Here is a 14162-nt window from a genome sequence, read left to right as displayed (position 1 = left end):
TATTTTTCTTCTCATCACAACAAGAAAAGATTGCTGCAAAGCCAGTTTGTTCAGCCGTTTCTCCGAATTTGGTGGTTTGCCGAGTAGAAACAACCCATCCACAGCCATCGCAGCTGATTTTAATGACAGCTGCTAATAGCCTGTGGGTTTCGCTGGGTTTTGTGTCTGGGTTCTCTCCGGGTTTCTCGCCTCTCTCAGTGCTGTTTTCATTGGCCAGGTTGTCTGGGAAGTGCAGCTTGCCCCCCCCCCCCCTCCCCGATGGATCGTGCCGATATTCAAAATAGAGCAAGGAATCCTTGGGGGGAAGCGAGGAGCCGGTTCTGACACAGAGGCGCGATTAAAAAAAGAAAGCCCATTAAAAACCATCTGCAAAACCAGGCTGCTCTGGCATCCTGGGGGGGCGTAAGACTCGAAACCACCGGTCCCATGGATGGTGTGGACGTGGTGTGAGCCGGGGGTCTCTCACAGAGAAGTTCTGCCACCGCTCCCAGCCCCATGGAGCATCTGCCATGGGTCGGACCCGTGCTTCGTCCCTCCTTGGATCGCGCCTCCAGGAGCGGCTGCGTGGCAAGCAGGCAAGTAGGGGTCATCCCACCCCTGTGCGCATCCCCCCGAGGGTGGGGAGAAGCCCAGCAGGCTTTTCTCTACCTTCTTCCTCTTCCCCATCCCCTCCTCATGTGGTGCCCCCTGCTCTGCTTCCCTCCCCTGAGATCTGTGGGGTAAAGAGAAGATGAGAGCAGTCCTGAGAGGCTGATGAGACTGAGCCCCGGGGGATGGTTTGTAGGGGTGCTGATCCCTTGGTTTGCTGCAAAAAGAGAGGAGAAATGCGTGCCAGGTGTGCATGCCCTGTTTTTTCCATCCTCCCTTGCCCACCTGAGGGGGAAAAGAGCGAGGTGTGTGCATGGGGAAGGCTGGTTGGAGCTGGGTGCTGCCGGGGTGTGTAGGGGAAGGGCTCTGTGCCCAGCAGCCAGCTCCAACACGGCTTTCCGAGCAGCTCAGGTGGGGAGCTGGAGATGTGCCCCCTTCCCTCTGCCCCTTCGCCTCATCTGAGCGTGGCAGGAGGGTGCTGAGACCTGACCCAGGGGGCTGATGGATCCTGCAAAGCCCTCTTGCTAGGAAAAGGCAGCTTCCCTTTCTGCAGGGAACTCGTCTCAATTATTCCCCTTGTCCCCAGGGGAATAACCCCCAGGAAGGGCCTTCCCAGGGGCAGAAAGGTGGCTGACCAAACGTGGAGGTGTGGAGGGACACCCCATCCACCTGCCCATGTCCCCACGGCTGTGAGGGCCAGGCCGACACCATGTGCCCACAAAACTCTTTAAAATAGGGCATTTCAGATTTTGGCCAAGCGAGCACAGCCTGTGCCCACTCCCACAGGGCTCAGAGCTCACCTAGGGGTGGTTTGTGGAGCGGATCTCCCTTTCCTGTGCTCCATCTTGCCCATAGCTCATTAACAAGTTTGGGGCACAGCTCGTGGAGCAGCACCTTTGGAGGAGGTGGGGCAGGAATTCTGTCCTCCTGACCCAGCAGCCTGCTCCCACACCCCCGGGACCCCCAGCCCTGGCTCCGTGTCCTGGCCCGCAGCCTCTCGCAGCTCTGCCAAGCATCTGCCAAGCTCCAGCGGGGCGCGATGCTCAATGTAAGCAGCAATTTTTCCTCCAGACAGATGTTTTGATTAGCAGATGACCACTTTGGCAGCCTGCAGCTGCGTTCTACTTCTACCGAGAGCAAGAAGCTTTTATTATCTTTTTTTTTTTTTTTTTTTTTTCTTCCCTGTCAAGAAACTTTTTTTTTGCATCTGCTTAAGCTCAGGAGCCTGGAAATCAGCGCAGTCACACACCACCCCCAGCCTCACTCAGCCTTCTCCCACAGGGTCTCGGCTTCTCAGACAGACCCCAAACAGTCAGGTTTTCTGCTGGGTTTATTTGCTTAGGATTCACCTGCTGCAGCTGGAAAGCACGGCAGACCTAAATTGTGGTGGAAACAACAAGCTGGCTAGGCGTTGACTGCAGCAAGAAGAGATCCCCAAATCAGCCACTGGGCTTATTGAAACAGGGCCAAATGCAAGCAGAAATTCAGCCTGTTATCTTTATCCAACAAGGACCACGATCTGGATGGGGTTTGAGCACTGCCAATAGGAAATTTTTACCTGCTGCAGGGAACCTGCTTTGGCAGGGGAGTTGGACCCCATGATCTCTTAAGGTCCCTTCCAACCCCTACAGCTCTGTGAAATTCCCAGTTTTTCAGCAATTTTGTAAGGATGAAACACATAAGACAGCCACCTGCTTCACCTCCCAGCAAAAGCAATGATGCCTCTGGCTCCATGGTGGGGGTGTTCAAGGAAAGGTTGGACGTGGTGCTCAGGGACATGGTTTAGTGGGTGACACTGTTGGTAGGGGGATGGTTGGACCAGATGATCTTGGAGGGCTTCTCCATTCCTAATAATTCCGTGATTCTCTCCAGCTCTTCACAGGGACTTCATTGCTCTAATTCCTCCATGCACAGCCTGGTCACTCCTTGTGAGCAGCAGTTTTTGGCCATAAGGGTCACCGTGCTGTCAGCAGGAGACCAGCACTGTGTGCATTGCAGGAGGTCTTCATGCCCTCCTTCTTGCAGGAAGGGTTGTCCAAGGGGACTTTACCTGCTGTGGCCTTCTAGAGGACAGTGGCCACACTCTCCACCTTCTGCCTGAGACAGATCTTCTGCAGGGCTGTTGCTGTTTATAGCACAGCACATTTCTTGTTCATTTCTGCCTTCTAACCACCTCCTAGCAACGAAGCCGCTAATCATTCACAGACTTAAAAATGAAATTAAAAAGAACTCGGCCAAAACCCAGCAAAACTGGAAAACAGAAGAAAATGCTTAGGTAGGGATGTCTTCTTCATTGCTGATCTAATCAAGTTCTTCAGTAATTCTCTGGTTCTGTCTTGCAACACAACCCAAGGGTGCCTGGCTTGGAAATGTAATGAAATATTTTGTTCAGGGAGAAGAAAGCTTCTGGAGAATTTAATGCATCTGGGATGTGCCTAGACCTGGGGGAAATCTTTCAACTGGACTTTTTTTTGCTCCTCACTGATGTAAAATTGCAAATCTGGCATTATTAGGTTATTGTACCCAAAGTGAATTGATTTCAGTAATTCTTTCGGGTAAGGGGAAGACACACATGAAAAAGCTTCAGCATTTAAAACATAACTGTCTGCATTTTCAGAATATGGTGGTTTTTTTTTTGTTTGGTTGGTTTTGTTTTGTTTTGTTTTGTTTTTAATGCTATTTCTATTAAAATGCTTTTTCTTAAGAAAGATATTCATAAGTTTTAAAATGAGGTGAAATATCTAATATTGGTCAACTATGAAAACCCTGCTGGATCCACCCTAGCATTTGAATGGAAAAGGGGTGATTTTGTGCTTCCTCTGGTCTTGGGGGTTTTTGGAGCTGCCCTCACAGCGAAACACTATTGGCTTACTCAAGCCTTAAGCTCTTTTTCCATGGCACACTTTCATGGGGGTGAGGCAAATGAAGAGCCGCGACTTCTGCTTTTCTGCTAGGTTCTGCCTCGTTTTTCCCCCACGCCCACCCATGCGATCCCAAGGCCGTTCATGTGTGTCATCCACATCCCTGGTGCAGAAGGCATTACAGCCTTCACATCAGCAGCAATTTGGAGCTCTCTTGCTTGGGCAGTGAAAAGCAGCCAACCGCAGTCGACGGCATGCCCGTGGTGCAGGGTTGCTTACCGTAAAGAGGAGATGGGGAAATAAGCTCATGCTTGCAGTGCCTGGCTTAGCACAGGTACCTCCATCCTGCTCTTTGATCTGCTACAACATAAAGCCTAAGTGCGTCCAGCAGCACTAATCTGACACCATCCTCTTTGCTTTAGCTCCCCCGAGCACTCAAAATGGGCCAAGCATTGACACAAGGCCGCTCGTCAAATGCTGTGGTCAGCAAAGACTTGTGTCCTGGGTCTCGTGGGGGTTGCAGGCACAGCTTGGTGGTTTGCTCCTCTGGGGCAACTTCTCCGACCCCTTTCAGAGATGAGTGAACGATAAAACTTACATCCTTGTCCAAATATCAGTAGAAATATTGCTTGAGCAGGGCCATGTGTTGGGATCTTCAGAAGACTCCTCCGTTGGACCATTGCTGCAGGAACATCTGTGCTTGCATCCATCTCATCCAGCTCTCACTAACGAAAATATCACCTCTGAAGACAACCGAAATTGCCTTTGGTTCTCCAGGGCACACACAGCAGTTTTTGGAGGTCCTATACAAGTAACCCATGTGTCTATGACCTGCGTGTGTGCCCCACACATGTTCGGAGCTGTATGTTATGCAGAGCTCACTGTCCTCATCTCTGCTGACTTTCTCAGCCAAAAATCTTTAGACTCTCTCAGAAAAACTTCTGCAGAAATTATTTTTACCCAAAACTTACTGGCATCCAAACCAGACTCTTTTTTGCTAAAACTTTTCAAACATCCGGAAATTTTTGCGTTGCCTCAGCTGTCTCTGTTCCATTACGATTTCTAGTTGCCTTCAAAATATATATTATTAAAATATATTTTCTTGATTTTGAACTTGAGTAAATCTGAGAAAATGAGTCTAAAAAGGAATGAACACACGGAGAACATTTTGGTTAAATATTATTGATGTGATGAACAAAACCACATTTTTCTTATCTATACTCACAGATTATATTAGAAAGAAGGGTTTCCCCGCTTTCAGTCATTAAAAATAAACATTTTTAGATGGGCAAAGTAGTAAATTGATGAAAGGATATTTTTATGCTTTTCTGAGTTACTGTTTTCTTACCGGCGCTCTTTTCCACTGCGAGGAAAAAATAGACTGTGAGACCTATCGGTTACTTTTCTCAAATCTATTTTTGTGATTCTGATTTAAAAACCAATAATCTAAAGCAGAAACACTGTGAACAATGCACGTTCATCTCAGCCATCTTTTTTTTTTTTTTAAATAATAATATTTTTTAAAAAAAGAAAACATTGCCAGCAGTGGGTTGGGAGCTTACCAGCAGCGTGCTGCACCATTCAGCATTTGTCTGCAGCATTATTTTAGGTTTTTGTCTAAGACCTGCTGGCATGAAGGACGGCTGCATTGTCTGCTGAAGGCATGGAGAGCATGAATGCTGGATTTCATAGGGATCATAAATACCTAGAGCAGTGCTGAAGTCTGTATGCTGTGGACACAAACGCGTGGGTGGGAGTGGGTGACCTTTGCAGGAGAGTTCTTGGTGGTTCCATTTCCCGCCTGAGCTGGGACATGTTGTTTGCTTCGCTTTGTTGCCTTGCACTGACATGTCCGGAGTCGCTTTGCACTTGCATATGTGGAGAAAGCTCGGTTTATGTGAACACGCAGAGAGGTGTTTGCAGAGAAGTGTTTCCAGTCTTAGTGTGGTGGGACACCAAGGTGTCCCTGGTGCTCCCTTGGACACAGATACATCGTGTGGAGATCTGGAGGTCAAAGCATGGTCCCTGCTCCCCTCTAACCCTGCCAGAGGAGCTGGGATGGCCATAAGCCCGTTCAACACCTGGTTGGACCTGCTGTAGTTGATGTTTCTCCTTGCCCTCACATGCCAAGGATGATAGAGTCATCCTTGAGAGTGACTCAAGACCCCAAAATGTGCAGTCACCATTCTGCAGACGGTCCATCAATTCTCTTATAAAATAATCGGGTCAACATGACCGGCATTTGAAGCCTATTGCAGACTTATGCTATATCTCACATCCCCTAAGTCCATAGAAAAGATGCCAATTGCCATGTCTGCATTTCCCATTCGGGACCAGAGTATCCCAAGGACCCTGAGATGCTCCAGAGAAATAGTAACAAGGACCACAGATCCATGTCCAACAGAATCTTGGACCACATGAATCACAGAAGGTCCTGAGTTGAAATGAACCCCCAAGGACCATCGTGTCCAGCTCCTGGCTCCACACAGCAGCACCCAAAACCAGACCCTGTGTCTGAGAGTGTTGTCCAAATGCTTCTTGAAGTCCAGCAGCTCAGTGCTGTGACCACTGCCCTGGGGAGCCTGTCCCAGTGCCCGACCACCTCTGGGTGCAGAACCTTTCCCTCACACCCATCCTTGACTTGAAACAATCCTTTGCAGTTCCCTAGGTGAAAAGGGAACTTGAGCCACCCTAATTTATTATCCTGGTAAAAAACACCATTCAGAATCAGAAATGCTGTGTGCAGAAATGCACACAGACATCTTCCAGCGGTTTGCAAAGCGGAAGGGAAGGAAAAGCTCACTTCACAACACATGAGCCATTGCATGACAACCAGATCTAAGCAGAGCAAGATCTGGTTACAACCAGGAGGAGAGGCTGCTGAAGTTATGTGTCTCGCTGCAGGAAATGCTGTGGCTGACTCAGTGGGCCAAACCTCCCCTCCAACCGCACCGAGTCCGTGCCCACAGCGATGCTGAGGCCTATGTACAGGTGGATGGGACATCTGAAAACTCGGGTCTGAGAAAAAATGAGAGAAGGATGGATGCTGAAAAGCTTTTCATTGGAGAAAAGATTGTATATGGGGCTATCCTGAAACATTTTAATAAATCCTTCCATTTTGCTGACTTCAGCCTAGGCAGAAGAGAGGAGGCAGTTTGAAAAAATGACACCTTAAAATATTGGGATGTCTCTGTTAGAAACTTAGATTTTGAAATAAGAAACATGCTTGAAAGTAATAATAATAATAATAATAATAATAATAATAATAATAAATGGATTATTTTTTTCCTACAAATCTGCTTTGCCAGAAGTCTTTTTGAACAAATCTGTTGGATTCTGACTACCATGACGTTTGGGGGAATTGACTATCCACATTATTCCCAGGACCTCCAGTCCTCCATATTCATTGCAGACCATGAGGTGTTTTAGAAAGAACGGGAGCCAAATTGTCTTTGATCAGACAAAAGTATTTACAATTTGGGATTTTTTTTTTAAACATTTAGCCCATATCTTTCTATGCCTTTTGTTCAAAGCTGAGGCTGGGGCAGATTTTGGTGCTGGATGGTGTAGATACCTTACATATCCATGGCAATAGCTTTTCAGTAATGCTGGCTTCAGCTGCTCCCTACATTTTCAGGGGGCTGAGAAGGCTGAGGTTGTTGTGGTTTGGCTATTTTGGCTACCCAGACTCACTATTATGCTTGGATTATTCACCAGACCTGAAATTATATTTTAGGGCTGCAAATTAAACGAGCCCTCAAGAATGAGTGTAGAAACCCTAGTGTGGACCAGAGGGTAGCCTATGGAAAGGGTTTGATTCATTTTTGTCTAGTGCTCCTTAAGGTGCCAGGGACGTGTTTTTTCCAACCTACCTGTATCTGGAAAACATAATCCAGGAGGTACAGGAGGCCCACACTGAACAGCATGGCTATGACTCGGTCTTGGTCTGGGAACTATGTGGCACTCAACAGGCACTGGTACACCTGAACAGCTCAGCACAGTGATATCCCCCAGGATCTCCAGCATCGCCTTCTGCAGAGCATTCATGGAGCATCACCTGGCTGTGGAGCAAGTCAGTTGGGGGTCTGTGTGTTGGAGAGGAGACTCAGCTAGAAAAGTCATTTGTGCCTTTTTTTTTTTTTTTTTTTTTTAAGTGGTGATTTACAGTGTCTTATCTGAAACTCATCTGCAAAGTGTGAAGGACCAGGCTTGTGTGGGAACAGAAATTACAGGGTTTACAAGATCTGGGCTAGTAGGAGGTCTCTAGATGGGATGTTATTAGACTCACCCTTCCACTGTCCCATTTTGCTCTATATTTTCATCTTCTCCACTTTGTTCTTCATGGATTAGATGATTGTTTTCTCCCTTGCTGTCAGCATCTTTCCGCAAGAACAATTTAATTATAAAATAATTATTGGTCTTTCTTGCAGGATGGGCTTGCTTGGGAGCAAAAACCAGCTGACGTCCAACGAGAAATGCACTTCTGGAAGCAATTCAAAACACAAGAGTAAACCTCCTCCTGCCCCACCCAAGGTAAGTTTGCAGTTTTGTGACCTTTTGGGGGCCTCAAGGATGCCATTTTCTTTCCGGACATCTGTTATAGCCACAAATTAGATTTCTGCGTGGGTTTGTGACAATGGTGCTCTGAAAAGCTGTGTGGTGGTTATTATTATTATTATTTGCTTGGGCTGGTGTGGTGGTTTTACCCAGCTGGGCAGCTGACCTCCACCACAACCGCTCTCTCATTCCACCTCCTCAAAGCAAAAAGGGGAGAAAACATGATGAAAAGGTTTGAGATAAGGATGGGGAGATCACTTAGCAATTATCATGACGGGCAAAACAGACACAGCATAGGGAGATTAATGTAATTTATTGTCTATTACTAACAGTCTAGGGCACTGAGAAACTGAAAGCAAACTAAAAACACCTTCCCTCTAAAACTACCTTCTTCTCCCTCCTCCCCCCGAGCAGCACAGGGGAATGGGGGAATGGGGGCTGAGGTCCATCCCCCAGTCCCAAACTGCTCCAGCACGGGTCCCCCATGGGTGGCAGCTCCCCCCAGACCCCCTGCTCCTGCGTGGGCTCCTCTCCACGGGCTGCAGCTCCGGCCCGGGGCCTGCTCCTGCAGGGGCTCTCCATGGGCCGCAGCCTCCTCCAGGCCACATCCACCTGCTCCACTGGGGGGTTTTCCACCCATGGGGGGGTTGCAGCATGGAGATCTGCTCCATGTGGGACCCATGGGTGCAGGGGGACAGCCTGCTCCACCAGGGGCCTCTCCACGGGCCTTCATCAGCCCTGTGTGCCACTGTGATCCTCCAAGCTGGCCCCGTATCTTAGACAGGGCTGCTGCCTTCAGCACTCTGCAAACCAGGCTCGTCTTGCTGATCTACAAATGGCACGAAGATGGGTCAGATTCATGCTAAGATTCAAAGTTGCAAACCGCAATGGAAACTTTACCATCAGGGCGGACAACAGGCTCAAAAAGAGGGTCTACAGCTAATCTGTGAGAATCAGAAATGCTGAGCACCTGCTGCTCCCTTTGGATTCATACAGCCTGTGCTTGCATGGACACAGGCATTTAGGGGATCTCAAATAATAAACTCTGTATATAAACATGGGAAAAGAGATAATCTAGATGCTTGTTGCTGTACAGAGGGCATGAAAATATTTTCTCTTTCCCTGTCCTTGTCAGCACTGCAGCCAGCACAAGAGAAACTCTATCTGCAACGGGCATGTGAAAGCCTGAAAACCATCTCAGGTCTTGAGCTCTGAGAAAGGGAGGGGGAGGGGGGAGGATGTCTATCATTGATTTTGATGACAGATGGTGGGGTTTTTTTACTCCTTTGGTTTCAGTTCTGAGTTCTCCCATCATGATGAAGTTCAGTTTTCATGACAGAAAATGTCACTTTGACCAAGAGGATGTTCTTTTCCTAAATTCCCTTCTTCCCAGTTCACTGGAGGGAAGCTGCTATCAGTGCAAATGCAGGATCATCAATCACCTTCTGACACTCGTTTTTTTGCCACGAGCACTAAGCTCCCACATGTCAGGGAAAGTCCATATTTCTTTCAGTTAAATTAGAAAGGGCAGTGGCTGAGCAGCTCTCCCTCCCTACAGTGCTGCTAAGTGGGAGCCAAAGGGTAAGGCGGACAGGAAGCACTAAATATTTTTTAATTCAGTGTGTGTAGTTCACCCCTTTTGCACACATATAAATATCCCTGGCAGTGGTCTCAGACCCACTTCAATCATTAGGCACTGTACCTGGGACTGATCACAAGTCTAAAGATGGGTAAAGGCCAACAGAGCCCACCGGGGCATTTCCATACTTCTAAAGTCCCAGCCTCCAAAGCAAGGTGGTTGCACCCCAGCTGCTGATTAGGAGTGGTCTCTGGCCAAACTAACCCTAAATCATTCCAAGGGGCTGGGCCAAAAAGAAACTAGGGACCAGGTCAACGTTTCAAATGTGGGGTACCTTGCTGCTGATTAATTTTCTAGTTGAATCACTGCCTCTTTTTATGAACGTGTCCCTGAGGAAAGGGTGTTCTGCGAGCCATAGGGCAACCACGGCAAAGAACGCCCCAGCTTTTCTGCTTTGAATAATATTGCGACTGTTGTTTCTCAATGGGGCCATTCAGATCTCATCCCCCATTGATCCTAGAGCTGAAATCAGAGTTAGACAGACCAGGCTCAAAATGAGTGGGTAGCAGATTTACGTTTTTATTCAGAGGGGAGCCAAGGTTTATTCAAGCCGACAGTGAAGCCAGCTATGAACACATCACAGCAAAATGTGCTAAAACAATCACGACATACAGGGAGCCAGATGCAGGGCCTGTTGACTGACTGCAGTGGGCTCTGGATCAGACTCCCACTCATCTGTGAAGCTGAGAGCAGGCCTTCCTGCAAACACAGCAAAGCTAACAAACTTCTTTTTCTGTTTCCATCAAAGGGCAGACAATTTATCAACATCCCTCATCTAAACCAAGCCTCTGTACAAGGTAAGATGCTGAGCTCAATTACAGCTTCTTTCGTCTTCCCGTGGGGTTTTGCAAGGTGGTGGTCCCCCAACAGCAGGTCTTGAGAACGAGCTGCCATGTCACAGGCGTGCGGTTTCTGTATTTTCAGCATCGCCAGGCAGGGAGTTTATCAGTACGTTTCGGAACATTCGGTTAAATCACTAAATATTTGTCGCTGCCAGTTTCCCCTACTCATCAAAGAAATTAAGAGAAATACACTCCTTTGCTGGCTGAGCAAAGCAAGATCTGAGGCATCAGCTGCATGAGATTTCTCTGTCTGCTGCCCCGTCTGCAGCATGGGAACTTGTGGATGCGATATCCAGCCAGCTGAATGTTTCAGAGGAAATAGCAGGCATCAGAGAGCCTAGGCAGACTACAAAGAGAACGAGAAGAAAGAAAAGTATAAAATAAGGATGCTTGGAGCCCCTGCCTGGAGACTGATTATTGACTTCAACCACCTCTGCAATTATCTGCAAATCACAGATGGCGTTCGGTAGATGATTGCCTTTTAGCAGGAAGCCCTTTGCTACCTCTGCCTGGCCTCTGACAGCAGTTGTAGCTATTTGTGTCAAAGAAGTTTTGCAGATTAAAGATAGAGAGAGGATCAGAGAGGGCAAAAAATAGAGGAAGCTTGGAAGAAAGCAGTAGGCAACACGCAAATGTTTCTCGTGTGGGTGAAAGAGTAGGAGAAAGGGAGATGGGGCATGAGGAAAGGAAAAAGTGGGGTGGCAAACAGGTAAGATGGGTGGAAGACCTGGCCCTCACGGTCTTGTGGACACCTCTGCTTTTGACGTTTCTTACAGAAATCAGAACGGGAACCCTAAAACTTTTTGTTTTGAGCCAGTTCGGTGTTTTTCAGCCTTATGCCTGCACTGACACAGGCGTTGGGTGAGGCTTAGCTCTTTATCCACATGAATCTGTGTGCCTCTCTGTGCAAGGACCACTTTTCCAGAAGCCATGCTTTCTTTGGCAAAATCGTTTTCATAGCACATCGCCAAGTTAGTTTGTTTTCATACCTCCACAACCGAGCAGACATCACCAGTTTTTCTTTTTTCTTTTTTTTTTTTTTTTTTGTCAATGTTTTCACTCTGGCTGGAAACACAGCAGAAGCTGTCTTTGGAGGCGTCTTTTACTTCTGCTTCATGCCAGAAGGCAGAAGTGGAAAGATGATAAATGCATTAAGTACCACGTTAGCCGTTTGCAGATCTCAAAAATATCGTGGTCCGTTGGGTTTGGTTCCAGTTTTGGAGGAATACTCACACTGATGGTTTGGGAACTTCTCGTTTTTCTCAGCCAGTGCCTAAGTTTCTAGAAATGATGCTATGTCTGCCTCTGTTCTATATAGCAGCATGGGCTGATAGGAACCATGCAAGGCATTTGAGATATTCTGGTGAAAGAGGATAATTCAAGTGAATTGATAAAAGAAGCACAAAATCCAGACTATTCAATCATATAAAAAAAGAAGCAAAGAGCTAAATTATATCTTATGGGAGCACTTCCAGTTCAAGGCAAAATTACTGATTATATATGCTTGAGATGTAATACTCAAATTCCTTTCCTCTTTTTTTTTTTTTTTTCTTTTTCCTTTTCCTCTTTCCCCCCTTTCCTTTCTTTTTGCATTTTTTTGCACTCCTTTCATTATGTCTATTTTTTTTTTATTTTTTTTTTTTCTTCTGGTCTTGGCATTAGGCAACTTGTATCACAGTTTGAAGCTTTCACGCTGCTGTCTCAGAAATAATTTATTTAGTTATTGTTAACAAAAGCTTAATTCCTCCTGTCATTACTTGGCTTAATGGAAGGAGCACAAAAACAGGCGAGATGTGCATAACTCTCTTCTCAACCGTGGTGTTGGCAGCATCGCCAATCCACCCTTCACTTGTGAGTTATTCCACTGTGCGAGTCTCTCATTCATTTTTCCATGGGTCCCTATGCACTCGTGATGCCTTTAAGCTCAGTGCTGCATCCTTCCTCCACTCTGTGAAGGATCAGCCCCTACGTGAAGGCATTTCTTCTGATTGAGGAACTGCAACCTCCTCACTTGCTTTGACTAACCATGGTGTGAACAGGTCGGATTTTCAGAGGGTGTGAGCCAAACGTGCTCTGGAAATGGTGTCTTTTCATGCACCTCGAGATTAGCATCAAAGCTCTAAGTCGTTTTTATTGTTGTTCCCTGAATGTGGATTTGAGTTTGAAAGGGATGCTGTCAGGAACGTGGTTGTGCATTTAGCTGGAACAAGGAAGAGATGCTTCTGCTGAAAAGGCTGACTTTTCAATGAGAAATGAGAATTTTTTATATACAAAATAGGCATTGCAAATCGAAAGCAAGGGAAGGAAGGAAGATGAGAGTGAATTACCCCAAATGTTCACATTTATTGATAAAAAAAAAAGTTATGAGTTTCAATCATAAGATATAATCTTATGTGGAAAACAGAAATTATCTGAAAAAAAAAAAAAAAGATAATTCACTGTGTCAAAACACAAGGCACATGGATGCACAAGGCAGGAACACACCTGGCAGAAATCACTCTTCCATTTCAAGCCTGGGTGTCTCAGGGGGCATTGCCATCAGACCTGGACCTGCTGGGCAACGCAATATCCCCATCCCACAGTCTTCTGCATCCACACCAACAGGACTTAATGGCATTGCCCTTAGTATGCCACCAGCAGCTGCGTGTTTAGAAGTCTCGCTTTCCTGGCACGCATTTCCCTTGGTGAACCAGCCCTTCCCTTGCTGAAACGGGAAGCTGGACCCGTTGCTGGCAGCTTTAACTCATGGCTGAGTGCAGCCAGTGGGGCAACACATGTCCTGCAGGTCGTCTTTTACCGTACAACCACCCTAGCACGGCTCTAAACCAATTCATGGCCCTTGGAGGGATGCTGGCACAACCTTCGCATGGCTCCATCACTGTGGGGTGGTTGCAAAGTCTTTCCATTCATGACGGGACAGTGGTGGGAAGCCTGCTTGAACCCTTTCCATTAAGCCATCAAACTGGCACTCAGCCTATGCAAACTGAGCTGGTATCTCGCTTTCCTGACAGCAAGCTCTGAGCCAAGATGTGTTTTGGCTCGCCATCAAAGTCCCCGGGCTGCTAGCTCTATCTCCAAAGCACTCGCGCCCAGCAGCCTGCTGCCGCGCGGAGCCGCTCATGACCTAACCTGACCAAATGGGCCAAAAAAGTATTATCGAGGCTGTTTCTCAGCAGGGTGACAGGCTGAGGGAGGGAGGGAGGGAGAGAGCCTCTTTCATCATGAGACGGCAAGTCCTGCTGGCTGAAGCAGAGGGAGCGCTTTTCTTCTGGCTCACTTAAGCATGCAGTGTTTCTCAAATGAATGTTGAGAGGGGGATAAGAAGGAGTCATATTATTTTTTCGGCATAGAAAACCTTTTTGTCCTTGCAAATTTTACTCTTTTTATTCCATTTCTTCTTTTTTATTTTTTTTGGTTCATTTTGGTTCTGTTTATTAGTATTTATGGCAGTTGTTTCAAGACCCAAATTTATTTTCCCTTTTCCTTTTCCTTTTCCTTTTCCTTTTCCTTTTCCTTTTCCTTTTCCTTTTCCTTTTCCTTTTCCTTTTCCTTTTCCTTTTCCTTTTCCTTTTCCTTTTCCTTTTTTTCTTTTCTTTTTCTTTCTCTATTTCTTTATCTTTGTTTTTTTTTTTCTTTCTCTTTTTCTTTCTCTTTTTCTTTCTCTATTTCTTTCTC

General features: G+C 46.7%; 1 protein-coding gene across 1 annotated transcript in view; it reads left to right on the top strand.

Annotated features, from left to right (window-relative positions):
* Positions 1-495: 495 nt before the first annotated feature.
* Positions 496-14162, top strand: part of BLK (BLK proto-oncogene, Src family tyrosine kinase) — a gene marked incomplete at both ends in the record, with an annotated part of 29344 nt that continues 15677 nt past the window's right edge. Inside the window, 3 exons of the mRNA XM_084284498.1 lie at positions 496-575; positions 7880-7982; positions 10394-10442. Of these exons, the coding sequence (XP_084140624.1) occupies positions 496-575; positions 7880-7982; positions 10394-10442 (232 nt within the window). The remainder of the gene's footprint in view (positions 576-7879; positions 7983-10393; positions 10443-14162) is intronic.

The sequence above is a fragment of the Netta rufina genome (genome assembly GCF_964035555.1).
Source record: "Netta rufina genome assembly, chromosome: 3".
NCBI lineage: Eukaryota > Metazoa > Chordata > Aves > Anseriformes > Anatidae > Netta > Netta rufina.
This window is presented reverse-complemented; position numbering and strand designations above follow the sequence as displayed.